Source organism: Sciurus carolinensis, chromosome 1 (genome assembly GCF_902686445.1).
Source record: "Sciurus carolinensis chromosome 1, mSciCar1.2, whole genome shotgun sequence".
Taxonomy (NCBI): Eukaryota; Metazoa; Chordata; class Mammalia; order Rodentia; family Sciuridae; genus Sciurus; species Sciurus carolinensis.
In genome coordinates, this window is record NC_062213.1 from 191,200,472 (window position 1) to 191,228,296 (window position 27,825).

The 27,825-nt window shown below is 55.6% G+C and overlaps 1 protein-coding gene and 1 pseudogene across 5 annotated transcripts; both read right to left on the minus strand.

Moving 5' to 3' along the window:
* Positions 1-779: 779 nt before the first annotated feature.
* Positions 780-27,767, minus strand: Ldlrap1 (low density lipoprotein receptor adaptor protein 1). Of its 5 annotated transcripts, none has more exons than XM_047549903.1 (9): positions 27,570-27,767; positions 15,947-16,089; positions 15,074-15,186; positions 12,991-13,105; positions 7,895-7,967; positions 7,497-7,577; positions 6,705-6,835; positions 5,262-5,296; positions 780-3,926 (listed from the first exon to the last, which is right to left on the minus strand). In XM_047549903.1, exons 1-9 carry the CDS (start codon positions 27,601-27,603, stop codon positions 3,782-3,784), a joined length of 870 nt encoding a protein of 289 aa, XP_047405859.1. In that variant the 5' UTR covers positions 27,604-27,767; the 3' UTR covers positions 780-3,781. The 5 variants fall into 5 exon arrangements, with proteins under 5 accessions (XP_047405859.1, XP_047405869.1, XP_047405850.1 ...); XM_047549894.1 differs by lacking the exon at positions 27,570-27,767 and adding an exon at positions 25,714-25,904 and having other exon boundaries at positions 781-3,926; XM_047549931.1 differs by lacking the exon at positions 27,570-27,767 and adding an exon at positions 25,714-25,850 and having other exon boundaries at positions 781-3,926; positions 15,947-16,158.
* Positions 17,049-17,114, minus strand: LOC124968540 (uncharacterized; annotated as a pseudogene).
* Positions 27,768-27,825: the final 58 nt, after the last annotated feature.

Genomic DNA, 27,825 nt, shown 5'->3' on the forward strand with positions numbered 1-27,825 from the left:
AAGCCTGTTGCTGGGGCTGCAGGTGAGGCGAGCAGGCCAGGGACAGCTGGACGCGGGTCTGCTCTTGCTCTGTAAGGAGGGGCACAGCACAGTGGAGACGAGCTTGGGAATCTCCGTGAGCGCTCCTGTCCCAGGCCCGCCTTCCACTGCATGAGAAGCTCTGGGTCAAACCGTTCCTCTTCGCTGGCCCTCAGTTGCCCCATCTCTAAAGTGGGACTAGGACCACTTACCTGTGCTTGGTTTGAGGACTAACAACACCCATGTTGGCGTAAAGGGCCTATCAGGAACAAAGGTCACTTTCTAAAAAACAAGCCACCTAGCCAGGTGTGCTGGTGCCCCCCGTAATCCCAGCAGCCCCAGAGGCTGAGGCAGGACTGCACGTTCAAAGTCAGCTCAGCAAAAAGCAAGGTGCTGAGCAACTCAGTGAGACCCGTCTCTAAGTAAAACACAAAACAGGGCTGGGTCAGGGGGCAAGCTGGGTAAAGACCGGGTCCCAAGCCAGCACCCAGACGTGGACCCTGCCGATTCCCTGGCCGGGTTTGTAGAAAATCCCTCCGAGGCTTAATTGGGATGGTTTCTCCTCCTGGAGAGAAGACCCAACATCAACCAGTGAAGCTGAAGGTCACATCAAATCTGAAAGGCGACTGTTCTCTTCATCTGCTATGCATGGAAGGGTGTGTGGCGGTTGCTCAGGATTCATAACTTGAGACATCCAGAGACAAAAGACATTGGCCAAATTTAAACAGAAAGATGAACTTGTTGGATGTCTTTTCAGATTATAGGGGAAAGAAGAAAGGAGAGAATTTCTTAGTCATCTATGATCCACTCAGAATTCATGGGGAGTCTGCCCAATGGCGGCCATCAGAGGCCCTGTCTCTGGGTCCCAGATGTTTTAAATATCAACATTTGAAGAGATAAATGCTCGGAGTCCCCCACAAGCAGCTGCAAGGGGCCAGGCCTGGGCAGCCCCCGCACAGTGGCTGAAAGAACCCGAGGAGTGTGGCTTTGCTCTGATGGTCACTGTGAGCTGGACAGGATGCTGTGAGTGGTGTGACCACAGAAGTCCCCTGGGAGGCCAGGTGAGGAGGACACGGATGTGAGTGCCCTGCCACTCGGGACATGACTGCCTTCCTCTCTGAACCCTGGTGCCCTTGGCAGTAGAGAATTAGTAGCATCTGGGCTCAACACCGCCCCGCCCCATGAGCTGTCAGGAGCTCACATAGCCCTTGGCACACAGTGGGCGCCCCGATAACACTGGTCACTGTCATCAAGCTTTCTTAAGCATGTTTGGTCCAAACTGCATTTTGCTCTGCGATAACCTGTGAACCAAGTACACATGCTACAGGCGATGCAGCGGTCACCACAGTCTCGCAGAACCAGGGAGGGAGACCGGGGAGATGGCCATACCCTGTTCACTCATGGGGAAACCAAGGCTCAAGGAGAGAGGCGGTTACAGTCCCTAGTGGCAGGGATCTCCCAAGTCACTCACACACTCCCTACTGTCTCCATCACACAAAGCCACACTTTCTGGGCTCTTGTGGTTCCTGCCTGACCAAGGCCCCAGCACCGAGCAGACACCGATGTGCAGCAAATGAACGTGTGCTGTGCGCCACTGGAGAACGAGATGGAGACGACGGATTTCTTCCCAGGAACACGGGGAGTGCATGTTTCGTACACACTTCAGGGTTCACAGACCTTGACCCAGGACCCAACCCTGGCCTTTAGCAACCTCCTCAGTGCTGACACACTGGATCACTGGCGAGGCCTCGATGAGTCACCCAGAGGCGACCGCATTGCACATGCCCATCTGCAAGGCGAAAAGGAGGCGCCACTGGACCTTCAACAGGGGACCCTAAGGCCACCATTCCTTACTCTGGGTGCTGCTTCTGGGTGTGCACCTGCCCAGGTCTGTGGCCACTGCTGCTCCCATCGCCAAAGGGCAAGAGCCACTGGAGGAGCACTGTGGTCACCAGGCGGCTCCATCGAAGCACTGCTTGTATTTCAAGAGAGTATTTATTACTGTTTTTTTCTCATTAGAACTTCCTTTACAGCTTCACAGAGCAAAGCACAAGACTTGGCGGCAGTGCACGGAAGCACGCCGACGCTGGTCAGCAGGAGACAAAGGCCACCGTGCAGCCCAGCAGGACCCCTGGCCCCTGTGCCAAGGACAGCCTGTGTCCTGCCCCACCCGTGCTGCCTTCTGACAAACAGAGGCCATTATGAAGGAGGCCAAGGGAGAGAAGAGGGGCCGGCTGGGCAGGGAACGGAAGGGAAGGGAAGGAACCCTTATTCTGATGCAGACCCTAGAAGTCCCCTCCCCCAGGCACATGTTCTGATTCAGAGGCCCACTTAGAGACTCCCTCCGAAATGCTGTGTTTCCTGGGGTTCTTGAACCCTGCCTGCAGGCAAGCCCAGTCACCAGGAGGCCCGCTGGGATGGAAAAGATGCTTGAGGCTAGGCTGGGCTTCAGGGTGCTGGAGCCTGCAGGCAGGGCCCGGAAGGAAAGGGAAACTCTAAAAGACAGCTTGCTGCTGCTGCGTCCCAACTAGGCCGCAGCGTCAGGAAAGAGAACAGCGGGATGTGTACAGAGTCTGATTTGTTTCACTCTCAGAATCATCAGACTTCAAACACTTGCATCTTCCCGGAAATCGACAGTGAGACAGAGAGCAGGGCATGAGGCTCGTGCCAGCTCCGAGTGAAAAGGCACCAGATGGTTTGTTATGAAACACATTTTGGTCAGAAAATAGCTGGGGTTTTTTGGTTCCTGGGAGAACAACAAAGCTCAAGAAAAAGGAGGTGCGAGTTGCCAGAGGTGGCGGTAGAGGAAGCAGCTTTGGCATCAAATCTGGGTCCCACTCCCCACACCAGCCCCTCCACATGTGGCCTCAGTTTCCTCATCTGTAGAATGGTCTTAAAACATTCCTATGTGAATGTAGGTGTTGGGTTTCACAAGTCACCCCGGACCGCATGGAGAGGCAGGGACACTCACACAGACACAACAGGAAGCTGGAGCAGCCTCATCTGGGAGGGCAAAGGCAGGGATGAGGCCCGGGGGGCTGCGCAGGCAGTCCCCATAGTCACAGTATACTGCGAGTCTGGGCAGCCAGGTCCATGGTCCAAGCACTGGTGGGGGACCATCCACAGGGATCCTGGGCCCCTCCTCAAGGAGGAGGAAGGGCAGAAAGAGCTCTGTCCAATCAGCACCACTGAGGAGCCCCTGGGGCCGCACCTGCTGGGTGTGCTTTAAAGTGCAAGCGTGGGCTGTCTTTGGTCAGGGGCTGCCCCTCTGAGTGCCTGGGTCCAGGGTCCGGGGTTGGCCCACTGGGACCTGAGTAAGAGGAGCTTGAGGGCCCAGTGCTGCGAGTTCCTGCTCGCAAAAGGTGGCAGAGTTCCACCACTTTCAGCCAGGAGAGGGGATGTCCCCAGGGAAATCCAGGGACATGAAATGCTTTGGTCACTGTCCTGACACCCACAGCTGGAGCAGAGCTGGCTCAAGAGAGAGCAGGAAGTCACAGCACTGCGCTTGCAACATGCCTGATGGGAAACTGCCTCTGAGCATAAACCAGGAGTCACTGAATAAATATTCACGGCATCTTTCAGTTCTAGAGAAGGAGCAGGTTAAAAACCTCTTCCCTGGTTGACTGGCTGCAGTTTTGATCAGCAGGCGACAGTGCTGTGGGCGGGGAAGAGGCAGCTAGCAGGTCCTGGAGCTGGATCCCCTGCCATGGGTGGCTTTGGTCTGTCACGTCAAGGCTGGTCGTGTCCCTCGGGCCCCAGGCCCTCAGAAGCTGAAGAGATCCTCCTGCTCAGTGCCGCTGCTGTCAGGCTTGTCCCAGTCGACGGGAGAGAGGCTCTGGGCGTAATGGATGTCTTGCACCGACAGTCCAGTGTCCAGGACCTGAGGGTTCGTCCGTGACTGTGCCAGCCTGGAAGGCAGAGTCGCGTGAGCTGAGCGCTCAGGCAAGGAGCTGGCAAGGCCTGAGGAGCCAGTCCAACCCAGCAGCACAGGCCCAGGAGGAAGAGGCCACCAGCACGAAGATGGCAAGGCTGTCCCTAGAGCATCAAACTGAATGAAGGCCAGGCGGGAGTCACACCCACACCAGAGGGGCCAGGGCACAGCACAGGCCTCACCAGGAGTGCCCAGGAAGAGGGAGAGGGCAGCACAGGGAGGCAGTGACGGCCAGCCCAGCGGGAACTGGCCCAACCTCGAGAACACTCCTTGGCTGTGACCTGGCCCAGCAGCGTGTTTCTAAACCTACGTACAGAGGGAGACCTAGAACTGAGAGAGGCAAGTCAGGACAGCCCATGTCCTCAGAAGGCACTCTGGTGGCTTTAACAGCCTAAGAGAGGCTTCTGACACCCTGGTGTCGAGAGCGAGCGGGAGCCCACGGCAAATGCTGTGGGATCAGCTGAGCTACACCCAGGTGTGCCCGGGGTACAGCGCGCTGATGCTTTCAGATCCCTGGTTTTTGAAATTGCTTAATAAAGGACACATGATACTTGAATAGTCTGGGAAAAGCAAAAGGAAACTTTTCTTCAGATGAGGGGTGGTCATCAGCCAGTGAAGCAAGAAAGGTGGTAAAAATGTCCCCGTCCCCATGAGGGCCACATGGGGCAGCCGCCTGGGCTCGACTTAGAGCTTTTCCCCAGGAGCAGCAGAGAGCAAGAGTGCCAGGCTGGGGCTGTCCCAACCCACAGACCCCAGCGGTGGGAGTGCTGCAGGGGTGACTGACGGGGGACCCAGTGCCGGGGAGACGCGCAGCCAGGCCTCCCGCAACCACAGCCTCTTGGCACTGTGTCCTCCTGCTGCAGGTACCATGGCGACAAGGTGGCCCCTGGGAAAGTGGGGAAAGGCCACCGGCCTCAGGCTCAGGGCACTACCTCCTGGCTGCCTGGCGCCCTCCTCCCAGGGCTTGGTTTTGTGTGTAAGCAGCCCCTGGAGGGGGAGGCTCGCGCCCAGCGTGGGAAGAGGAACCAGCCTGAGCGGCAGTGTGTTTAGTTCAGCTCAGACGGTGGCAGAGCAGCCACTGGGAGTTTCTGACCTAAGTGACAGCTTTCTAACATGTCTGGCCACCTGGAAGGGTTCCCCCAGGTAGTGAGGGGAACCTGTCCCTGGCGATGGCCGAGTGGAGGGAGGGGACTCCCGCCCTGGGGGGCAGAGTGGCTCACGTTCTCAGGCACGACCAAGGCCCCAGGAGGGAAAGGCAGGCAGGGCTAACCCTGGAACCCTGTCCCCAGCACAAGAACGCAATCAATGTTACCTCGAAAATGCTTCATCCAGGCCATCGTCCAGCTCCTTGGGGAGACAAAGCAGGAGGTAAGAACTCTGAGCAGGAGGCCTGCGCTCACGCAGGGGCTTGGCCCAGCTCTGGTGAGCTGCAGGGACTAGGGACCCGTGTGGGACGAGGCGGGGGTTGGGGATGGACAGGGGGTGAAGGAACAGGCTCGGGCTGCCTGCCACCACCAGCACCTCAGTCTGTGGACCGCAGCTGGTGTGGGGTAGGAGAAAGGGCACACCCCAGGCACGTGAGACGGAGGGACCGATTCCCAACTGTCACCAGCAGCCTGTGAGACCTGGGCAAGTCACGGCTCCCGAGACTCAGCTTTTCCTTCCATAAAATGAGGAACTGGATGACTTGCACAGCTTTCCAAAAAGGGAAAGGCTGGAGAAACAGGCTTCCTGACCTCCATTCACTTCCGAAGCCTAAATGCCAAACACACGGGATGACGGAACCCACAGCCTCAGTGGAGAAGCACTGAGCGTGGTCCCTCCATGGCCGCCCAGCACAGATGGGCAAGGAGCAAAGGTGGTCCTCAGGCCACCACAGATTTGAGGGACACCCAGGTATCTCCAACAGTCAGAGGGACTTGAGAACTGTTGAAGTTTCTAAATGTTCTAGATTTTTAATAATTAAAGAGATACAAGTAAAGGAAGCATGAAACTCTGCAATGGAGCCTGGACCAGAAAAGGGACATGAAGCAGACAGGCAGAGAGAGGTGAAGTCTGCGAGCTACATAAAAGGGTCACATCAATGTCAACGTTCCAATTTTTATCAGTATAATGTGGTCATGCAAGATGGTGACAGCTGGAGAATCTGGATGAACGGGCGACAGGAATTCTTTGTATTATTTTTGTTAGTCTGAAATTATTTCCAAATGCAAAGTTGAAATTAAAAACAAAACAACAACAACAACAAAAAACCCGATCCAGCCCCTTGGGAGATTCTGTGGCAGAGGTCACCCTCCTCACTGAGATGAAATGCTGAGCCTCAGAGAGGTCGGGGCCTGCCCCGAGTCCCAGGGACCCGGGCCACGCTGACAACAGCCCAAGTCTTTGACTCCTCATTCAGATGGCTGCACAGGGAGGGGTGGCAGGCACAAACTCCGCCACACCAAGAACAAAGGAGCCTTTGGCTAGCCCTGTGGTGGGCAGAGCTGTGGACGCTCAGGCCAAGAGGCTGGGCATTGTGGGGAGACAGCTGTGCTGGGAGTTAGGCCTGCTGGGGACGCAGCCCCAGGTTCAAAGGGGACATTGTTCATCCCCTGCCCTGGGACTGGGTGCTGCTGGGCTGGGTCTGGTCCTTCTGGAAGCCCATAGGTCACAGTGCCAATGTCTGGACCCTGGAGCTGCCTGAAACTCATCCAGAGATCTGGTCCAGGATCAGTGGACTCCATGGGGGTCCCCAGGCCACACAGCCACTCACCCAGACAACACTGTTGTTGCTCAAGGCTTGAGGCCGTGGTGCCTCGTCCACATTAGTGGTGTTGGCGCTGACCGTGGACAGTGGTGCCTTGGTTGTCTCTTCCAAGTCCAGAAGGTTCCCAGTGGCGACCCCTGTGAGGAGGTCCGTCAGGGGTATCAATAGGAGACGTGTCACTTCCTTCTGAATCCCTTCTTGGACTCAGCCCTGTCCAGACCACCCAGAACCCTGCCAGCACCTCCCCCGAGAGTGGGACCTGCCCACAAAGTGAGACCCTGTCTCCACTGGTGACTGAGACTGAAACTTGAAACTTGTAGCTTCATAGCGGTTGTCAAGTTGGGTAGTTTCCCGCCCTCCCCTTTTTCTTTTTTGATACCAGGAATTGAACTCAGAGGCACTTAACCACCCAGCCACATCCTCAGCCCTTTTTATTTTTTGAGACAGGGTCTTACTGAGTTGCTTAGGGTCTCACTAAGTTGCTGGGGCTGGCTTTGAACTTGCAATCCTCCTGCAGCAGTGAAGTTTTTAGAGAGAACACACAACAGATTGTGGGTGTAGAGAGTGTACGCATGATCATTTGCATAGGGGCATGTCTAGAAAAACATGCACCAAAGTCAGCATTCTGTTTTCCTGCCTACATTTTCTAATTTATCTATAGTGAACACGTATTATCAATTTAACAACAAAACGAAATCAAATATCAAGATTTGCCCAGCCCTGGAGGGAATGGCCCCTGGGTGGAAGACAGGCCCCACGACCTGCGGCTGAAAGGCCCCTCCCCCGCTCAAGACTCACAGCTTCTCAGCGACGGGGTGCTGTCGCAGCAGGTCCCTGGGACATCTCCCTCTTGGCCGGCTCTCTCCCTCTTTTCTTTCTCTGTGTGATCAAGGCACAGCACGAGGAGCCTCAGATCCTGGTCTTCTGTCTCCTGCAATCACTGGGCAGGAGGCATGCTGTGACCAGTCTCAGGGGGCAGTTTTAGGCCTCCAGTCAGGAGGAAGGACAACTTGAAGAGGTCACTGACATCTTGCAAGCACCCTGAGGGAGGGAGATGGCCACTGCCCTCCCATCAGATGGGGAAAATGAGATTCAGGTAAAGGAACCTGTTCAAAGTCACAGCTAGGCAAGGATGAGGCTGGGAGTCAGTGTGGGTCTGACTGTAGGCCCTTGCCCTCCCCCATGAAGAGACTCACCTTCCTTGGACACTTGCCAGAACTCGAAGGCGACTTTGAAGGCCTGGGCTACTGTGAGGGTGACAGCCTGTGCCTGAAAAACAGGAAGTGAGGTGGGGAGGGGCGCAGTGTCGGCTAGGGAAGAGCAAGCAAGGCACAGGGCTGGGGACTCCCGGCCAGGTGCCCCAGTCCCTCCTTGCCACTCAGATGGCTCCATCCCTGGCTCTGGAATGCCTGGGGCAGCAGCTGCGGTCTGGCTCTTCATCTGTCACCAACGCAGCCTGGGCCTGAGGCGATCAGCTGAGGTCCCATCCTCGCCACCTCTAGTGAAGCCCCCACCCTGCTCCAGCTGCCCCCACAGCAAGGTCTATTCCTGCCACTCTTTTGTCCCCTAAGTCAGTGAGCTGAGGCTCACTTCCTGGAGAAGCCCCCCTGACACACTGAGCCCTGGGAACTGGAGATCAGAAGGCTGGGGCTGGCAGGGACTGGCCAAGGCCTGAAGGCCACGGCCAGGGTGGAGGTCAGACAGCTCAGCAGGGTTGATAACTGAGCCCTGGCAAGGCAGGCGCTGCCTTCCAAACTTCCTGGCAGGAGCCAGATGTCAGTGAGTGTCAGGGACCAAAACCATTCAGTTCTACTGTAACCAACCTGTAAGGGATGGGGGCGAAACTCAGTCCCTCACCTCTGGGGAACCCATCCGTGGATTCCAATCCACTTAAATGTCACCACCAACCTGTGGTCATCACATATCAAAGTGTCACTAGCTCACAAGCCTGTGTCCCCTGACCTGTGTGCTCACTACCAGCAAGGGTCAGTCTGAACCTCCTCCCCCAGAGCACGCCCCTCAGAGGTGGCAACAGGCTGGCTGAATCACAGACCTCAGAGGGGCAGGCCTACGGAGCCCCCTGCCACCACCCACCTCCTGCTGAAATCCCTGAGCAAGAGAAGGAAGCACCAGACTCTCAAGTGCACCACAAGTTCAGACCTAGCCAGCCTCTGCCACACTCCCTCCCTTCCACCAGACAACTCGGTTTAATTGAGAAATGAATCCGTGGCTACTGCCTTCAAAACTTTTTTTTTTTTTTTAAATTTTAAAATCCCTAAACAAGCTGACTGATCTGTGCCAATTAAACTTCACCAAGTATAAAATCTCATTTGAATGTCTCCGTCATTTACATTTTTGATGGAAGTACGGGTGCTTTATGGCAAAACTTAAATATGGTAATTAAGTATGAAACTCTTCACAGCTGTTTACAATTTAAGCTGTCACGTCTGAATCAAGTTTAATAGACCCAGTTACCATTGAGAATTGCCCATGAACTAAAAATATGGGCTAATTACCAGCCCGAGTCAGATCGCTATACACCAGAGCAAGGGCTGGTCACCCAGTGTGGCTGGGACGTGGAAACACCAATATTTTTGCCTGCAGGAACCTTGGGGACACGAGAGTATACTGTTTTTGCATAAATCTGCTTGTTCATTTGCATACATTCCCACCACTCTGCCCTGACATCCCAAGCTGTAAGTTAAACCAGATATAACCAGAGCTGCAGATCCGTGCAGGTGACTGGAGGCCCAGGCTCGGCGGGGTCTGTGGGGAGTGGCTCCACTCCCCGGGCGGCTGCAGGATCCAGGACCAGCCTCAGATGGACACGCTGCTCAGGCCTGCTGTGGACAGTCTTTGTTCCCCTACTCCCAGGTGCCCGGCCTCCTCTGAGTGCCCCTGACTGCCGGTCTGTCTTATTACCTGACCAATTTTCCCTCTGCCCAGTTTTCACGTCCCTGCCTTATTCCCAGTGACCAAGCTATTAACCCCTCAGAGGGGGCCAGGTACTCAGACCAAGTGGGCCTTGTGCTCCCTGAGCAGCCTGCTGCCTCAGAGAGGAGATCCTTGCATGAAGATCACTCCAGGAAGGCAGGCAGCCCCACCCTCTGCCCAGAGGTAGAGTGGGGGCATCTGGTCCCTGGGCCTGTGGAGTGGCCCTGAGCTCCTCCCGCCTCCACTTCTGAACCCAGGCCTCAGGGGCACTTCTACCTCCTGCTGGCAGATGGAAACGCTTTTGCAGGAAGCTTCTTGTGGCCGTGCCCAACAGAACCAGGGAAGGAAGGCCTGCGGGGCTGTGCCGCCCCAGCTCTGGCCTGGCTGGTGAGTGACCCAGGGAGGAACCCCTTCTACAAGCTTCTTGCAAGGAGATGCAGGGAGGCAGCAGGTGGCAGCCGGTGCTGTCATGTGTTCCCTCCCACCACTGCCCACCTTGGCCTGGCAAATTCCTACGCACTGCTCATTCTTCCAAGTCCCTGTCTCTGGGCCACTCACCTTCCTGACCTCCAGGAAGATCTGAGAGCCCCCACTCTGGAGTTGAGCCTCTGGTTACTGAAGCTGAGCCCTTGCCTGCAGGCTTTCATGGGCCCAGGGGCCCCAGCACTTCCTGGGTCACTCACCAGCCAGGCCAATGCTGGGGCAGCACAGCCCCCAGGCCTCCCTCCCCTGGTCTAGCTGGGCATTTCCAGAAGATGCTTCCTACAAAAACCTTTCCGTTTGCACAAGCAGGGGGTGGCCCGGGAAGGACACACCACACAGCAGCAGCAGCTCAGGGGCCACCTCTCTTCTGCCTCCCCTCAGGAATTCTGTGAGGTCTTGGGAATCTGGGTTTCCAGACAGGGCGAGGTCACAAGGCCATCCACACATCAGCAACCAAGGCTAGTAAAGGCCTTGGAGCAATGGGTACATCTATCACCTGGGGCTCGGCTATGGCTCAGAAAAATGAAGGACCCTAGGGAAGCAAAGAATGGAGAAGGACAAGCCGCAGTCCAGCCAGCCAGCCCTGACCACAGACAGGACATGCTGAGAGAATGGAAGGGTCTGGGTGTCTAGCAGGAGCCCTGCACTCTGCTGGCGGGTTCTCTGTCCTCCTCGGCAGCTGCCCTTCTGACTGGGGGCAGCTGATTTCCTTCAGGCCTGTCTGCAGTGCTCTGAGCCAGGCCGGGCCTCCCTTTGAACTGCTAGGCCAGCTCCTTCTTTCTTAGCCCACCTCCCGTGCAAGATGGAGCCCCTGCACCTGGGAGTGGCCCTCGCCCCGTGGCCCACTGCTGCAGCGGGGGCTGTGGGCCTGCCGCCCAGCCCAGCCTGCGCTCCAGTCCGTGGGGGGAAATGTCGGACAACAGGACATAAGGAGCCTATATCTTAAGTCCTTGTGGCCTCATAAGAGACAGCACAAGAGTAGGAACAAAGCTGCCACGGGAGAAGCCACCACAGTTCAGGAGCCTGCAGTGTCACGAGACCCAGGTAAGTGCCCGGTGACACAAAATCTACAAGAAACAAGGGGGCCAAAACAAACACAGTGACACAGGCCTTAATCCCAGAGATTCAGGAGGCTGAGGCAGGAGGATTCCGAGTTCAAGACCAGCCTGGGCAACTCAGCAAGACCCTGTCTCAAAATAAAACATAAAAAGGGCTGTGGATGTAGCTCAGTGGTGAAGCACCTCTGGGTTCAATCTCCAGTACCAAAAAAAAGAAAAGAAAACAAAAAACAAAAAACAAAAAAACAACATCTAGAGTCATCGAAGTAATCTCCTCATTCTGCTGATAGAAAACAGCCCAGAGAAGAGCAGGATCTCATCCAAGGCCACACAGCACATCGGCCATGATGAGACCTCTCATCTGTCTCCTACTATGTGCCGCTTTCGTGATTCTTGGTGGTAGGCTGAATCAGGTCCCCACACATGTCGCTGTCCTAATCCCTGGAACCTGTGAATGTTACCATATATGGCAAAAGGGCTTTGCAGATGGGATTAAGTCAAGGACCTTGAGATGTGGAGATTATCCTGGATTACCTAGTGGGCCCAGTGTCAACACAGGGACCTTGAGTGGGATCAGGAGAGCCAGAGAAAGAAACAGCAATGTGACAACAGAATCAAGACTGGAAGGTTGACCTGCTACAGACCCTGAAGGTGGAATACAGGGCCATGAACCAAGGAACACAGGTGACCTCTAGAAGAAAGAAAAGGCCAGGAAGTGGGTCCCCCATTTTTCTCTGGGAGAACACAACCTGCTGACTTACCTCAGATTTCTCTGACCTGGAGAACTGAGAGAGAATAAATATGTCTTGCTTTAAGCCACTAAATTTGTGGTCACTTGTTACAGCAATCGTAGGGAACGTATTCAGAGCAGGTGGGCAGCAGGAAGCCTGGCCTACCACCAGGATGTCCTCCATGTGTCTGCCGATACAGGAAGGGAGAGGACGAGCCTCCTTGGCTCCGAGAGCCACAAGGCTTGGGGACCAGGCTCTAAGCAGTGACTGAGTTAACTGATGCTGACCCTAAATCAACAAATATGGGAATCTTTATAGGAAGATACTTAGATCTCAGGCTCAGAAATAAAAGCATCAATGCCAAAGGCCGACCTGTTCCAGCTGTGTTCCCAAATCAAGACAGATGCCTGAGACACCAAGATCTCTCATTCACCCACCAGCTAGATGGGTCAGGGGTGACCTGGGAATGGGAGGTCAGCCCCTCCCTCAGCTACACTGAGGGATGTGGGTCTAACCCTCCTCTGCTCTTGGCTGGTTCTGTCACCTTCAGCAAGACAGCTGGCCTCCAAGGGTGCTTCATTATAAATCTTAAACAATGTGAGCACAATAGTCTCCGGGTGCAGAGGTGTGGTGAGGATTAAACAAGAAAACACCTCAAAGCCCAGCACTGGAATGAGCCTGTAGAAGGTTCAGAAAAGCCCCTCCCTCCTGTGTCTGGTCACAGCAAGTCCAGTCCCCAGGGCTCCACTGCCTTCCATCCTGGTGCCGACCTCTCACCTCAACTCCAGGGACAAAGCCTACAAGGTCTGCACCCTGCAGACTGCAGTGACCTGAGAGGAGAGCCACGATAATCTCACACCTAACAAATCACATTACAGAGAGGAAGAGGCCCAGTCACTTCCTGGGGATGAAGGTGGTCACTGTGCACAACAGGTTGACCTGCTGGGCACTGCCTGACTGCAGTCCTCCTCAGTGCCAACAGCTCTCAGGAGCCACTTGAGACTCCTGGGGATTCAGTCCATTTTTAAGGGACTGTCCCCTTTGGGTCTTGCCTCCTCCCAAGAGCAGCCCCAGCTCCCCACTGACCATTTTCCGCTTGGTGCAGAGGAAGGCATGGCACTCGAGATTCTCGCTGTGCTGGCTCTGTGCGATGTACGCGAAGACCTTGTCATGCATCTTGTCTGCCGTACAGTAGGAGATCCTGAAAGGCAAGTGGGAAGTGTCACCAAGCCTGATGGGGCCTGGCCACCTCTCAGATGTGCTGAGTTCAAAGAGCCGACCATCCCCCTCCATCCGAGGCGGGGCCGCAGAGTCAGACTTGGCCTCCAGGCCTGGCATCCTGAACCTTCTGTGGGGGTGGGACCCAGGCCAGGCAGGAGGAACTGGGGGTAGAGACTGGAGGAAGCCCCTTCCCCTTGCTCACTGGTTGAGTCACACCCTAAAATAGTAATACCTGAAGCCCAACTGCACACCAGGCAGTGGGTCAAGCTTTCTAGATTCGGCCTCACTTAGTTCTGAGCTACCCTGTGACAGGGCCTATTACTATTTCCACTTTTCAGATGAGAAAACTGAGGCTAAAGGTCTGGGGCCACAAGGCTGGTGGCAGAGCCGGGACATGAACTCCCTTGTGGGAGTCTAGAGGTGCCCCTGAAAGGTCTGTTCTGACTGGTGGAAGGAGAAGCAGGACACTGCCCGGCTCACTCTGCCCTTCACTCGGCCTCCCCTTGCCTGGTCATCAGAGGAACTCCAGGCCCATCTCTCCCAGGGTGGCTGGGATCAGAAGCAGCAAATCTTCCTGGAGCTGTTGCCAAGGGCGGGGACCTAGAACTAGGGTTGGGTATGCGAAGACAGCCTGACCAGGTTCCCTGGTGGGTCTGGGTGGAGAGCCTCAGCAACTCACTACAGGGAACACCCACTTGCTTCCCCAGCCCTGCTGCCATCCTCTGCTGGATCCCCCACTGCCTCCAATCCTAGGAATCGTGACTAGGGGAGGAGCCAACAGGTCCCAGCTTCGTGCTTCAGAGGCACCACTCCATGACAGCACTGCCTGCCTCCGGGTGGGCAGAAGGGGGCGCACAGTCCCAGCTGCCTTCACTCCTGGGGATCTAGCCTCCTGCCCAGTGGCCTTGGGTCCTTGGTATCAGTCAGCTGGATCCTGATTCGTCAAGCCCCAGCAGGGTGCCACTTCCCCTGAGAGGCATTCCCAGATTTCCCCAGGCAAGCCCTTCCTTTTCTGCTACCCCCAAACTCTCTATTTTCTATTTCCTCCCCTCCATTCCCTCCTAGGCTGGAAGATCCTGGAGGACAGGGCCTTAGTCAGATTCCTCACCTGGCCCAGACATCAGCAGAGTAGGTACTTGGAAAGGCAGGTAGGTGGCATCGGCAAGGTGAGAGAAGGCATTCCTCAACACTCTGAACCCTGCCCCCCAACCCACGTGCCCACCCATGCTGGCTCAGGCTGCGGCCAGCTCAGCCAGCTGCCGAGAAACAAAGCAAGGACGTGGAAGGAGCCTGGCAGATGGGGGTCTGCTGGACAAAGCTCCAGCCTGGGTATCCTGGTCCCCATTCAGCTACTACCTCACTGGAGTGAGGCCATTCACTCTCTGAGCCTCAGTTTCTCCACCTGTAAAATGGAATTGGACCTTTAGTTCTGAAATCCTACAAGCAACCAGCCAAGAGAGAAGTGGAGGTAGCCTGAGACTCCAAGGGCTAAACCCTGTCTCCCTGGGACAATGGAGTCTGAGGGAACATCTATAAACTGTGGCTGTGTGAGACTCTGGAATGCCCAGCCAGATGCCCAGGGCTGAGCTACATTTATGGTGAAAGAGGCCGTGAGTCTGCAGCTGTGTGCTCCAGGCCTGACTCAGCAACGTGCAGCTGGAGGTGGGAGCACAGGGGGCCAGGCCGGATCAGGCCTCAGCTGCGTGATATAACTGGTAAAAAGGACTGCAGCAACTGCAACTTAATGGAACACTCCCTGTGAGCTGGGTGCTATGCAGGAGCACTTGTACACCACAGTGAGGTAGGACCTGCTTCCATCCCATTTTACAGATGAGGAAAGGAAGACTCCACTACCACCCTGACAAAGCAGCAGAGCCTGGACTCACCTAGGACACTCAACGCACCACCCCAAGAGGCAGTGATACAGGCCACCCCATGCTGAGCGTACCTGTAAATGGACACGTTCTCAATGAGCTGATTGGTGAGGTTGTCAGTCAGGATAATGCCCCGGGGTGACACCTTGAGAGTCACCTTCTGCAGCTTCTTCCCACTGGCCTTGGCCTGGGGAAGGGGGAAGGAGGGCAGAGGCTGGTTAGAGGAGCTGCCTGCTTCTGTGGGACCCCCTCGCAGGTTACGCCCAGCCCCAAGGCCCACATGCAGGGCCTGTGTGAGGCCTCAGCTCAGGCAGGTGCCAGCACCTCCTGCAATAAAAGCGGACGACTGCTGCCGCTCACTAGCACCCGCGGCCCGCCGCACACTATGAGTGGGTGGACTCATAGGGCAAGGGACTTTTCCAAGGGCACACAGCTGGGAGGGATGCCAGACTGTGCTGGGAAGGCTATTGCCACCCAGCAGGATGACGGGGGACTGCTCCACCCACCGCTCCTGCCAGGGCCTGAGCTTCAGGGTCGAGGTCACTAAGGGAGGTGGATTAAAGGGCCAACACTCGCCAGGAGCTGGGAGGGGGTAATCTGATCCCTCGTGGGCTACACTGTCTCTCAGAACACTAGGCACATAGGCAAGGGACAGCAACCTCCCCATCTCCCCAGCACTGGGAAGTCACCAAAACTCAGGTAGGAGCCTAAGCTAGGGAGTTGAGACTGAAGTGACCACAGACATGCTGGCTGGAGAGGAGGACACTGACCCTGACCCCACAAGTCTAATGGATTCCCTCCACGTGAGGTCACTTGCTCCTTGAGCGAGGAGACTCAAGGGCAGGGCCAGGCTCAGACACCACACTGAGGTAATGAGCTAGTGACGAGGGGCAGCTGGGAAGAAGCTGGCCCTGGCTTGGTGCCTGCCCCCTGCCCAGGACACTCACAGTGGCCACGATCCTCTTGACAGCTGCAGCCGACAGCTCCTCGCCCTTGGGCCGCTCCACCAGGGTCATGCCCAGGTACTTGAGGTTGAAGAGCATGCCCTCCAGCAGCGTCTCCCGGGTGTCTGTCCAGTTCTCAGGAAGCTCTGGGCAGGACGGTAGCCCTCAGAACACTGGCAAGGAACACTGGGGTGCCCCTGCCATTATTTTGACTACTGATGAAGAAATAACAGTTTCTAGAACATACCAAGCACCTGATGAGAAGCTTTACACAAACTGCCCCACGAACCCTGACAAGAACTCAGGAGCAGACCTTATTTGTTTTGGGGGTGGTTCCGGGATGACTGAACCACAGCCCCAGCCCGATCTTGTACACGAGCAGACTTTTATCATGGCCACTGCAGACAAGGATGCCAGGCCCAGGCAGGCTGCCACACATGCCCACAGAGCCAGTCAGTGCCAGAGCTGAATCGAGTCACACTTCTAAGTCCCAAGCCCACACTCAACTTCAATGCTGACTTCTCCCCCCAAAATGAAAAAGCCCATTCTTTTACTTTTAAAAAACAGCATTATTGTTGGGGCTGGGGTTGTGGCTCTGTGGTAGAGCTCTTGCCTAGCACACGTAAGGCACTGGGCTTGATCCTCAGCACCGAATAAAAATAAATAAAGGTATTGTGTCCATCTAAACTAAAAAATATTTTTAAAAACATCATTAAAGCACAATTCATATGCCATAAGATCCATCTGTTTTAAGGGGACAATTCGGCAATATTTAGTGAACTTATAAGTTGTGCACCCATCACCACAACCTGGTCTCCAGAAATTTCCATCATCCTGATAAGGTACCTTCACCTGTTTACGTACTTCCACTCCCAGTGGCAGGCAGGCCCCAGGCTACTTTCTGCCTCAAGATTTTGGGGACCTATGGGCCAAATCCTTCTGTCTAAAGATGTGCCTTTTCTAGATATTTCATGCAAATGAACTCACATGGGGTCTTTTGCATCTGGCGGCTTTAACTTATGGAGCCCATGCTTTTGGCCAAAATCTTACAGCCTGATGCCACCTAGACCTCGCTGATAGCCCTGTGGGTGTCACAGGCAGTGTCAAAACCAAGGAACACGTCACGAATTTGCGTGCCATCCTCATGCAGGGGCCACGCTGATCTTCTCGGGCCCACGTGTGCGAGCACCCAGCTAACTTCTGCCAAGGGCAAGTCAGACCGCTCTCTTGCTGGACCCTTAGTGACACGGGCATCGTGCCAGGCTACAGTCAGGAGGCAGGACGGGAGGGGCACAAGACAAGTCACCCTCTACCCCTAGAGGGTGGGAGTGCCCGGCTGGCTGCTGTGGCCCAGTCTCACTGCCTCGCTCTGCCTGCCCATCCAGACCAGGCTCAGGGACGGGGTCGGCAGAGAGCAGCCAAGAGCGCTGGAGTGAAGACACGGCACCAACCTGGCAGACCCAGTTCAAGTTGCAGCTTTGCTGCCTGCTCCCTCCCAGCTAGTCTCAGGAAAGTCCCCGTCCCCTTTGAGAAGGATATCAATGCCCTCCTCTGGGTACAGTAATGGCAGAGCAGGCTCCACGGGAAGGTCCTCTGAGAACTCTTGACCACAACCAACGACTAACATCAGGAAGGTGGGGAAACGAGGGCTGAGGGGATCACGGGTGGGGAAACAGACCAGGAGGGAGAGGTGGAAGGAGCCCCACCCACCCACCCAGGAAAGAGCCTGAGGAGGCAGAGGGGCACAAGGGAGCCGCAGCGCTCATCAGAGGCTTTGCCCATCCCCAGGGTTCCTCAGGGAGCTCTGGCCCGATGACCGTCACTCAGGGAAGCAACAGCAAGGAAGCAGGGAGGAAGGTCCCCTGGCCCCAGGATGAACGCACAGCCACACTTGCCTGCTCGGCCCGTCTGTCTCTACCACCCCTAGAGATGCTGCACTTGGAGGAGGTGTGTCATGGGGACTGTACCCATTCTACTGCTGCTCTTTGGCCTCACACACAACCTCGTTAAGGACAGAGCTGGATCCAGACAGGAACCGGCTTCCAAGGGCCACCAGAGAGGCAGTCAGCCTCCTTAGGCCAGTCCCTGGACAGGGTCTGGAGAGGCTAGCCCTCCCTGCCTCCTCCTGGGCCTTCCTCGCCAGCACTGATGCACAGCCACAGGAAGCAGGGTTAGTACTGGCATCAGGGGCTCCAGGGCAGCTGAGCCCTGGCAGGGCCATGGGTCTCCCACAAGGTTCAGCCTGGCTCTTGGCTTCCTGTACTGTCGGGAGTAGAATCCTGGGCCCAGGGGCACCATCAGGTCCCCTGCCCAGTCTATCTCCTGCTGCCCCTCCTAGCACCTGTCCCAGCACTGTCAGGTCCCAGGGTTGTCCTGCCCTCCTCCTCTACAGTCAGGAGAAGCACCCATGTTCCTCTGGATTTGTGTTGAGCAATCCATTGTCCTCCTCGGAGGCTCATCTGAGAGAGTGTGTGCGCATGCACGTGTGCGCTGGGGTGGGGAGGGCACACGGGACCTAGTGTCACCCCTCCCCTGAGGTCCTGGTGAGCAGGGATTTGCTGACTGATTCAGAACCGGCATGCAGCTGGTGCTCCACATTTGCTGAGTAAAAGAATGACCTGGAAGACCTCATCCCCAGCTCTGGCCCCGAAGCACTGCCCATCAGCTCTCACTCCTGTGCCTCTACCCTAACATGAGGCCTCACTGAGATGACCCTAAAGCCCAAAGTGAACCCATCCTCTGCCCCTTCCACCAGCCTATCCCATTTGATCTCCAAAAAGCAGCAGAAAGTTCTTGACGTATCCCCTGGTCCCGTATCAGGCAATGGGAGACCCAGAACATTTTAGGACCTGCTCTTAAGGAAGCCAAGACTAATAGCATCATCTCTGAGGTGAATCAGAGCTACCACGTTAATAAAGATGAATAATAAAAAGCTACCCTCCAGGGGCTGGGGCCGCAGCTCAGTGGAGAGCGCACGTGTGAGGCACTGGGCTCGATCCTCAGCACCACATAAAAATAAACGCATAAAATAAAGGTGTCATGTCCATGTACAAACTCAAAATACATATATAAAAAAAGCTACTCTTCAAGCAGGTGCTCTTTCACTACCATTTCACAGACAAGGAAACTTAGGCTCCAAGGACTCCTGCTCTAAAAGCCAAGCTCTGACCACTGGACAGACCACCTAACCATGAGGCCAGCTACCTTAACTCTAGCAGAGGGTCAGGGAGAGATTCTTGGAGCCGGAGGTATTTGCTCCACCTGGATTGGGTATTCCTAACACTGGAGCCTTCCTTTCTGCAGGCCAAGATACCCAGACCACTTTGGACCTGAGAACCACCTAGAGACGACAAAAGAAGTGCTGTCAGGCCCACTGCCTGTGTCCTTGTGGACACTGCTCACTGACTGCAGCTTGATTCCCTCAGTTTCGAAACACAGGGCCCCAGGCAGGCGATACCAATCAATCAGGGGTGGCCTTGTTCATTCATTATCCATTCCTGACCTAAGGCAAACATCCTTCCTCCCCTATTTTTGTGTCCCCACTCTCCCATTTCCCGTGGCTCAGTCTTTTTCTGGCTCCTTTCCAAAGCCACTTCCGATCCCTCCATTCCAAAGGGCCAAAGCTTGCCAAGGTCACTGGTGATCTCTTTGCTGTCAAAACATTCCCCTGTCCTCCTTGACCTCTGAAATGCTTGCCATTTTTCTGCATTCCTCCCTTCCTGGACTGACCCTTCCATAATTCACCACCTCCTGGTACAGTGGATGCTACTCCCCACCTCACAGGCCCTCTCTCTCAACCTCTTGCTTGACAGATAATGCAACTGAGGCCCAGAGAGGGGCGGGACCCGTTTGAAGCCATATAGCAAGTCAGGGGGGCCCCAGATCATGACACCCAACCCCACATGACTGTTCCTGTCTCTTTTCCCACAACACACAGAGACCCCAGAAGCTCCACTGTGCAGAACTTCTTCCTCATAAGGCAACATCTACTTTCCAATTTCTGAGCTTCTGCTTGAGTTCTATCTAAAATGCTCTTCTTTTCCCTTCACTTGATCCAAATCCTGCACATCTAGGCTCTTCCAGGAAGCCTTCTTTGAGGTAGCATAGCCAAGTGGTTAGTCCTACCCTTCCAGTTCTGATGCTTTGTGTTGGAGTGATCCTGAGTTAATTACCTTCCTTGAAGCTCAGTTTTCTCATCTGTAAAATGGGAAGCAACAGTTCCTGGCTTAAGGGAGGGGCTGTCCGCTGTTTTGTCTTTTGCATGTGTGTGTGTGATTTGGGGGTGGGTACTAGGGATTGAACTCAGGGGTTCTCTACCAACTGAGTCACATCCCCAGCCCTTTTTATTTTTAATTTTGAGACAAGTCTCATTAAATTGCCAAGGCTGGCTTCAAACCTGCGATCTTCCTGCCTCAGCCTCCTGGGTGGCTGGGATCGCAGGCATGCGCCTGGGCAGTTTGATCCTTGGATAAGACAGTAAATGGAGATAATAAGGTCTAAACCCCACTCAGCCAGGGCCAGGCCCCAGGGCAGGTGCTGCTCACCCTCTCGCCCCTCCACGAGTGTGAGCCTCCACAGCCACACCCCCACTGCCAAGCCGTTCCCTGCTGTGCTTTCTTTCCCTTTAAAGGACCTGCCATCCACATTCACCTTCCCGGGACCTGGTGTGGACAGGGGTGCCCCTGCGCGACAGTGCTGTCCCGTCTCCTCCTGCTTTGCCTGTCCCCATCCCTGTCACTGGTCCTCTCAGGCCCAGCATGACCTCCTTTCCTCTGGGAGGCCTGGCTCCTCTCCTGTCTCTCTGTGCACATGGCTCTTCATGAGGTGAGAGATCTCTGCGGCCCACATCTTACCCTCAGCAACCAGCACCAGGGCCTCAGCTCAGACAGATCCATGGGGTGTCCCACCACCCCGTCCTGCTTACCAGCCACCTCAAATGGCATCTAGTCAGAGCGTCCAGCCCACTAAGGCCACATATTCCTTCTCAGAAGGAGCCCAGGACTCTGCAGGGAGCTCCCAGAGGCCCTGGGCAAATACAAGCCTGAGTCCTGTTCCGGTCCCGTTATTTTCGGCCCTGTGGTGGGTAATGACTATGCTATTTTAACTGTGCAATTTTACAGATGACCTGCTGCCAGAGTTGGCTGGTACGGACCATATGCCCAGTCTAACGTCAGCTGTGACCATGTGCTCGTTCCTCATTAAGATCCCTACCCAGGAGTTAGGGATAGACAGGGCTCCCAGTGCCCCTTCTGCTGCCCCAGGAGACCCAGCAGGATGGTGTCTGGACATGAGAGTCCCAGCCAAAGCAGAGGCCTGGAAGCCACAGAGTGACAACATCTCAGGAGGAGACCCAAGTCCTGCCCTGACTGGAGTGTGGCTGCTTCTCTGGGTTAGGGTCTCTACCCATCAAATATGCTTGGCCCTTTGGGAGCATCATCTGAAGACGCTTTCAGACGTGGAAGTGCTAGCGAGACTTATGATTTTAATGATGATCACTGTGGCAGCTGCCACTCCCAAATAGCGACTCACACTGTAAGAGAAAAGCAGGCTCTGCCCCACTCAACCTCCGCGCCGAGCTGTTTCACTTCACATAGGGACAACAGTACTACCTCCCCGGGGGCTGTCATCATGAAGACAACCCGTCTGGCACACATCAAGAACCAGAGTACAAGCTACTGTCACTACCAACGTCAAGTGCAAAGAGCTTTAATGTGTACGTGACCACTTAGAGTATATTATAAGTGTCAAAGATATGTCCGCAATTCCATTTCACAGATAAAGCTCAGAGGAGTGAGGCCGTGCCCAGAGTTGACAGCACTGGAACTCAAATCCACACTCACTCCTGCCGGCAAGGCAGTGGCCCTACTCAGGGTCACTTCAGCAGGGCCTGGGCCTGGGGCCCTGCAGGGCTGCTAGAAAGGAGCATGTGACCCTCAGTGGGCAGTGGATGACCTCTGACTCCTTCCAACTTCACGCCCTTCCCTCAGCCGCCAGACTTGTGAAAGCAGAGTCCCATTCCCTAGCTAACCGTCCTCTGGACTTGCTGCTCTCAGTGCCTGGAAGGCGCATTCCAGATTCTCCCTTCTTGGATTCATGGTATCATCCAAGTCGCTTCCTCAGAGAGGCGATGCTGTCAGGGGCCCTCTGTGCATGTTGGTCCACCAGCACCTGCCACACTGCCTGTGGGCTCACTGGGTGTGGAAGGTCAGTCCCCTGCACACTGGGGAATTAAGGTCTCCCATCCCCAGCAACTCTCCTGCCATGACGGCTGGTCAGGGCCCCTCAAAGGGAAAATGGTGGCAGGCATGGTGGTACATGTCTTTAATCCCAATGACATAGGAGGATCACAAACTCAAAGTCAGCCTCAGTAACTTAGCAAGACCCTGTCTCAAAATAAAAAAATAGGACCGGACATGTAGCTCAGTAGTCAAGTGCCCCAGGTTCAATCCCCAGTACCAAAAAAAAAAAAAAAAGGAACAGAGTTCCCTGAGGGATTAAGCTCCAGTGGCCCACGGTGGTCATCTGCTTCATGATATCCACGTTTTGGACACCCTTCCCTTCTCAACTGTCCCAACACAGTTTACTGGGATCTCTTCTCAAATAAAGAACATGCACTCAGACCCCTGTCTTGGTGTCTATTTCTACAAGTCAAGTGATACCACCACTCGATCTGCAAAGCTGTCCTGTGGCTTCTGTGGCCCACTTTGCCTTTATCCATAGCATCGCCACCCTCTGCAGCCCTGTCCTTTTCTCTACCTCCTCCACCAGACTGTGAGCGCTACCAGTCTCCAGGTCCCCATAGCCTCTCAGTGCCTGACGCTTGTCAATGCTCAACAGGGATTACGGTTTGGCAGATTATTCATCATATTTATACTATCTTATCATAGATACATATGGCGCCTCCCTCCCCCACCTACATCATGAACTTGTATTACTGCAACCCACATCTCATATTTATCCTTGCTCTTTTGGTTCCCTGACAGGATAGCACAACACACAAAGGAGCCCAAGGGTCAAATGACCCCAGCACCTTTGGAAAGAAGGATACTGAGAGGTCGGGGTGAACCACCCTTCCAGGCAGCTGAACGAAAGGAAAATCTTTGACCAAGGACTGAGATAAAATATTTATGGTTCCCTAGGAGATGGAAAAAAGCCACACGTGGAAGAGGGAGAGAACCCTCTCCAGGTCAAGACAGCCTTGGATGCTGGTTTTCCTGTGTGACTCAGGCAAGTTGCTGCCATTCTGTGTTTCTTTACAAACAAAAGAATGACCATGCTAACCCCAGGTAAAGACCTTGAGAGGTGAGGGGCAGGCCTAACTTTAACTCCACTGGCCTCAGTCTGGCCTCAAAACTCAGCCACAGGTCTCAGATCTCAAGGGCTAGGACCAAGGCTTGGCTGAGTCACAAACCCAAGCACACCCCATGGCTTCCCTCTCTAACCTGTGATCACAACTGTCCTCAAGGGCTGCCAGCCCAACCCGGTATGGGACCTGCCCCCGGGTTCTCCCATGGCCAGAGACCACATTTGTAAGATCCCAGCATATAGATAAATCCTGGCTGGAGATTTGGAGTTCTGCCTCTTGGAAGCTCTATGCCTGGGGCCAGAGACTCCACTTCCCTCAGTTTCTTTATCTCTCAAATGGGTCTGATGATAAGAATCCCCAGCTTTGATCACAGAAGCAAATGAGGTAAAAGAAGTAAAAATTGCTTTGTAAAACACAGTAACAAAAGCAATAGTTACCATCTATTGAGCTCTTCCTCTGTGCTGGGTAAAACACACTGATGTAACCCCACAAAAAGACTGAGGCAGATACTTCTCTTATTTGCAATTTATAGATAAGGAAATTGAAAGTTAATAATGAGGGAGAGGGCTGGGGATATAGCTCAGTTGGTAGAGTGCTTGCCTTGCAAGTATCAAAGACCTTGGTTCAATTCCCAGCACCACAAAATAATAATAATAATAATAATAATAATAATAATAATAATGAGGGACAGGTGGGGCTTCAGGTAAGCTCATTCTGGGTACAGAAGACACAGAGACAACAAGGACTGAGCTCTGAACTTGGGGTGGGGGGAGATGCTCCTCTGCTTTCCTTCAAGGTATAAATAGGCTCTGAGTGCCACCCGCAACTTGGTCCATCACAGTAAGAAACATGTTGAAGGTAAACACAGACAGGTGGAAGGGGAAGGGGTGGAGAAGGAAACTGCCTATCAGGAAGGAGCATTATGAGCAACAATTTTCTTATAACACCTTGCAAGGTAAAAATTTTTATCCCCATTTTGCAAACTAGGAAACTGAGGCTCGCCTTGATTGGAGCACTGAAAAGACACTTTTCCACCATCCAGAGTGGCTACTTCTTCCCCTCCCCAGATTCAGTAGTGCTTCCAGGCTCACTTCTGAACCACTGCCCCTGGGGGCTGCCTCACCCACCCTAGAGAAAACCAACAGGGTTCCTCCACTGAACAGTCATTCTCAGAAGTCTGAACACTTCCCACAAAATTTTTAAAGGACTATTCTGGGAGCCAGTAAGTGTGGGAGATGGTACATGCCCGGCCTGGCCCTAACGGGCCTCTGACCCCACCCCCGCCAGCAGGACCCAGCCCACGTTCCCAATGCCAGTCTGAGCTAGGAGGCCTCCACAGCTGGAATAGCAGAGCGGGCAAGAGGAGGGGCAGGGCGGGCTCCCTAGGCCCAGACACGCTGGCGCTCCTGGGACTAGGGAACTCGGGCTCCCCTGGTGGAGCCCTGAAAGGCAAGGAGGGGGTAAGGGTAGCTGTTTCCTGGTGGGGGAGAGGATGTGGCCCTAGGTGGGTGGCAGGTGGGGAGATGGGCGTGCAGGAATCCTGCGATCTGGCTCCACATCAGCCCGGAAGGCCTGCGTGAACCTGGGCAAACAACTCTCAAAACAGGAGGGACCTGGGCTAGATTTCCCAAGCCTCGGGGGAAGGTGCCAGGTGACGGGCTCCCAGAGAGTAACCTGAGACAAGGGGACAGGAAGGGGGGCCTGGGTGAGGCGCCTCCCAGACTCCCCCAAGGAGAGGTGGCGGCGCGTCCGCCGTTTGCCTGGGAGCCCAGGGACTTCGTTAGACCCCGAGGGAAGGTGCGAGAGAAAACAGGTTTCAAAAATAGCCCGGACGCCAGCCTGGCCACCTGGACCCGGCTGTGGGGGAGACTGCAGGGGTCTAGATCGCCCGTGGCTGGGGCCTCCTCGGGCACGCCAAGCCGGCCTCCCAACAAGCAGGTACCTGCGACCCGGGGCTCACACCTGAGGCCCGGGAGTTCAAAGATGACCCCGTGGGCTGCACTCGGGGAGAACGGAGGGGCAGGTGGGCTCCCCGCAGGGGAGCCCGGGCTCGGGGATGGGGTACCTTCCCCAGCGCTCGCGCGCGCCCCTCGTCCCCCGGGCGCTGAGCTGAGCTCCGGCCTCCCGCTAGCAGCCCAGGGCGGCGGGGTGGGGAGCCGCGGGGGTCGCCACGGCCTCTTCTGCCCACCTGCGCCTCCCTCCGCTGCACCTGGAGACCCCGAGCTGGGTCTCCTCTCCCGCTCCGCCCTCCTGCCCGCGGCACTGAGCGGGGGTGGACAGAGGGAGCACGACCTGACCCCGGGCGACCCCAACCCCGCAGGGCCGGGAAGGCCGCGACGGGACGCGAGCGCGGGGCAGGCCCCGCCTCTCCCCCAACTTGGCCCGACTCCGGCGCCCGCGGGAGGCCCCGAGCGCCCGGCCCGACCCCGGCCCGGCCCGGCCCGGCGGGCGCGCACACACTCACTGCGGTGCCGGCCGCCGCCCCCCCAGCTCTGCTTGGCCACGCTGGGGCTCCGGATCAGCGCCCGCCCCGCGGACTTGAGCGCGTCCATGGCCCACTCCGGCCGCCGCCGCCGCCGCCAAAACTCCGTCAGGAAAAACTTTCCGCCGGCCAGGCGGCGCGCGGTCGGCGCGCTCCTCCCCCCTCCCCGCGCGAGCTCCGCGGCGACGTCCAGGGGCGGGGCGGGGCCTGTCGAGCACGCCCACAGACACGCCCACGGACACGCCCCGATACCGACTCGCCCCGCCCGGACCTGGCCACGCTAGGGACTCCTAGGCTGGGCGGTTCCGGCGGCGGCCAGGCAAAGGCCCCTCTGAGACCAGAGCTGAAAGCTAGACGCCCACCTTTTCTCCCTGTTGCCAGTCGCCCGTAGCGGACTGAGGGTCGGAGAGCCACCGCCCCCGCTGCGGGAGGCCAGGGCCTAGGGTTCTAGACAGCCCTGCTTCGGAAAAGTGCTTGCAGACCATTTACAAATCAGGAAATCGAGGTCCAAGCGGTGAAAGATTCAGAAATAAGAGAAAGGGATGTCCAGGGCAGTGGGAGGCTTTGAAGGCAGTAGAAATTTGCTGAAAGGGGGCGGAGCATGAAAGTGGACTTTAGCACAACCGCTAAGGTTGATCCATGTAGCACCAGGCTACTCTCAGGTACCTGCTTGGCACCCTGAGCTGCCCCCTGACAAGCCCATTCCAAGGTAGTCTCAGAGATCGTGTGGCTGGGGGTGTTATCCCTGAGGTGTGGGGAAAGAGGCCTTAACCTCCCAACAGGGACTTGCTGCGTGACTCCAGGCAGGTCTTCCCCTCTGGATCTTATTCTTATTTGTAAAATGAAATGTGATCCTACCTCTAGGGTTCCTTCCAACCTGTGGGTGCCTGCCTGTTTATTGACTGTGTTATCTTTTCATCACTGTGACGGAATAACTGAGAAAATCAGCTTGAAGGAGAAAAGATATATTTTGATTCATGATTTCAAAGGTCTCAGTCCATAGCCACTTGGCTCCGCCACTCTGGGCCTTCGATAAGGTGGAACATCTTGGCTAGGAGCACTTGGAGCTGAGCTGTTCACCTCATGGCAACTAAGAAGGCTAAAGAGAGTGAGGGAAGGGCCAGGACTCTCCCCCAGTGACCTACTTCCCCCACCTAGGCCCTGCTTCCCACCATTCTACCACCTCCTAATAATCTATCTAATTAGGAGCCCACCAATGGCTAAATCTGTTGATGAGGTCAGAACCCTCATGATCCAAACACTTTCCAAAGCACCGCCTCTGAATGTTGCTGCACTGGGACCCAAACCTTCCACACATGAACCTTGGGGGGGGTCATTCTAGATCCGAACTATAACAATGACCCTGACCCAGACCCTGCCCTACTTCTTGGGAGGCACTTCCAGGGTAGTCTAGACTCTAAAATTCCTCAAGCACTGATGTTCTAGCTCCATGATTTTAGAATTCCCACTCTGGGATCCTGGGCCTTCCCATCACACCGTGCAATCGCAGATGCTGCCTGTTCTTTCGGGAGAGGTTCCTGAGCCGCAGTCCTGTCTGTGTTGGGAGGAACATGGCTGTGCTCGTCCCAGCGGGATAGGGGCCAGTGGACGTGCCCCTCTGTGTCTAAACTAGGTGCCTTTGCAGGCATTCTGTCCTTCGTCATTTGCCAAAGGTGCTGCCTGGGTGGGTCAGCAATGGAGCCACTTTACAGCTGGGAGCCCAGAGGGAAGCACTCAGCCAGGGGCTCCCACAGTCAGAGGCCAGGGTCCCACTCAGCCCCCCTGAGTATGACGCCAGGGTTAGAACCCCACTGTCCTTTTTGTGATCATGAGCTCACCTTTTTGAGCCTCTTCTGGAAAAGGACATAGCATCTCTTCCAGAGGATGTTGTTCGGGTGTTGGAAGAGCTGAGTCCTGGTCCTGTAAGCCCACTGTGAAGGTCGCCTCCCCCGAGGGGCCTTCCAGGTCCACAGCCTAGCAGTCAGGGTTCTCCATGGGCCCCCACTATCCCGCACCGTCTGCACTGCAGATGTGGCTGTTGCCTGTCTCCGTTCTTCTCACTTCTGCCTGATGCTGGTCCTTCAAGGGCAGAAA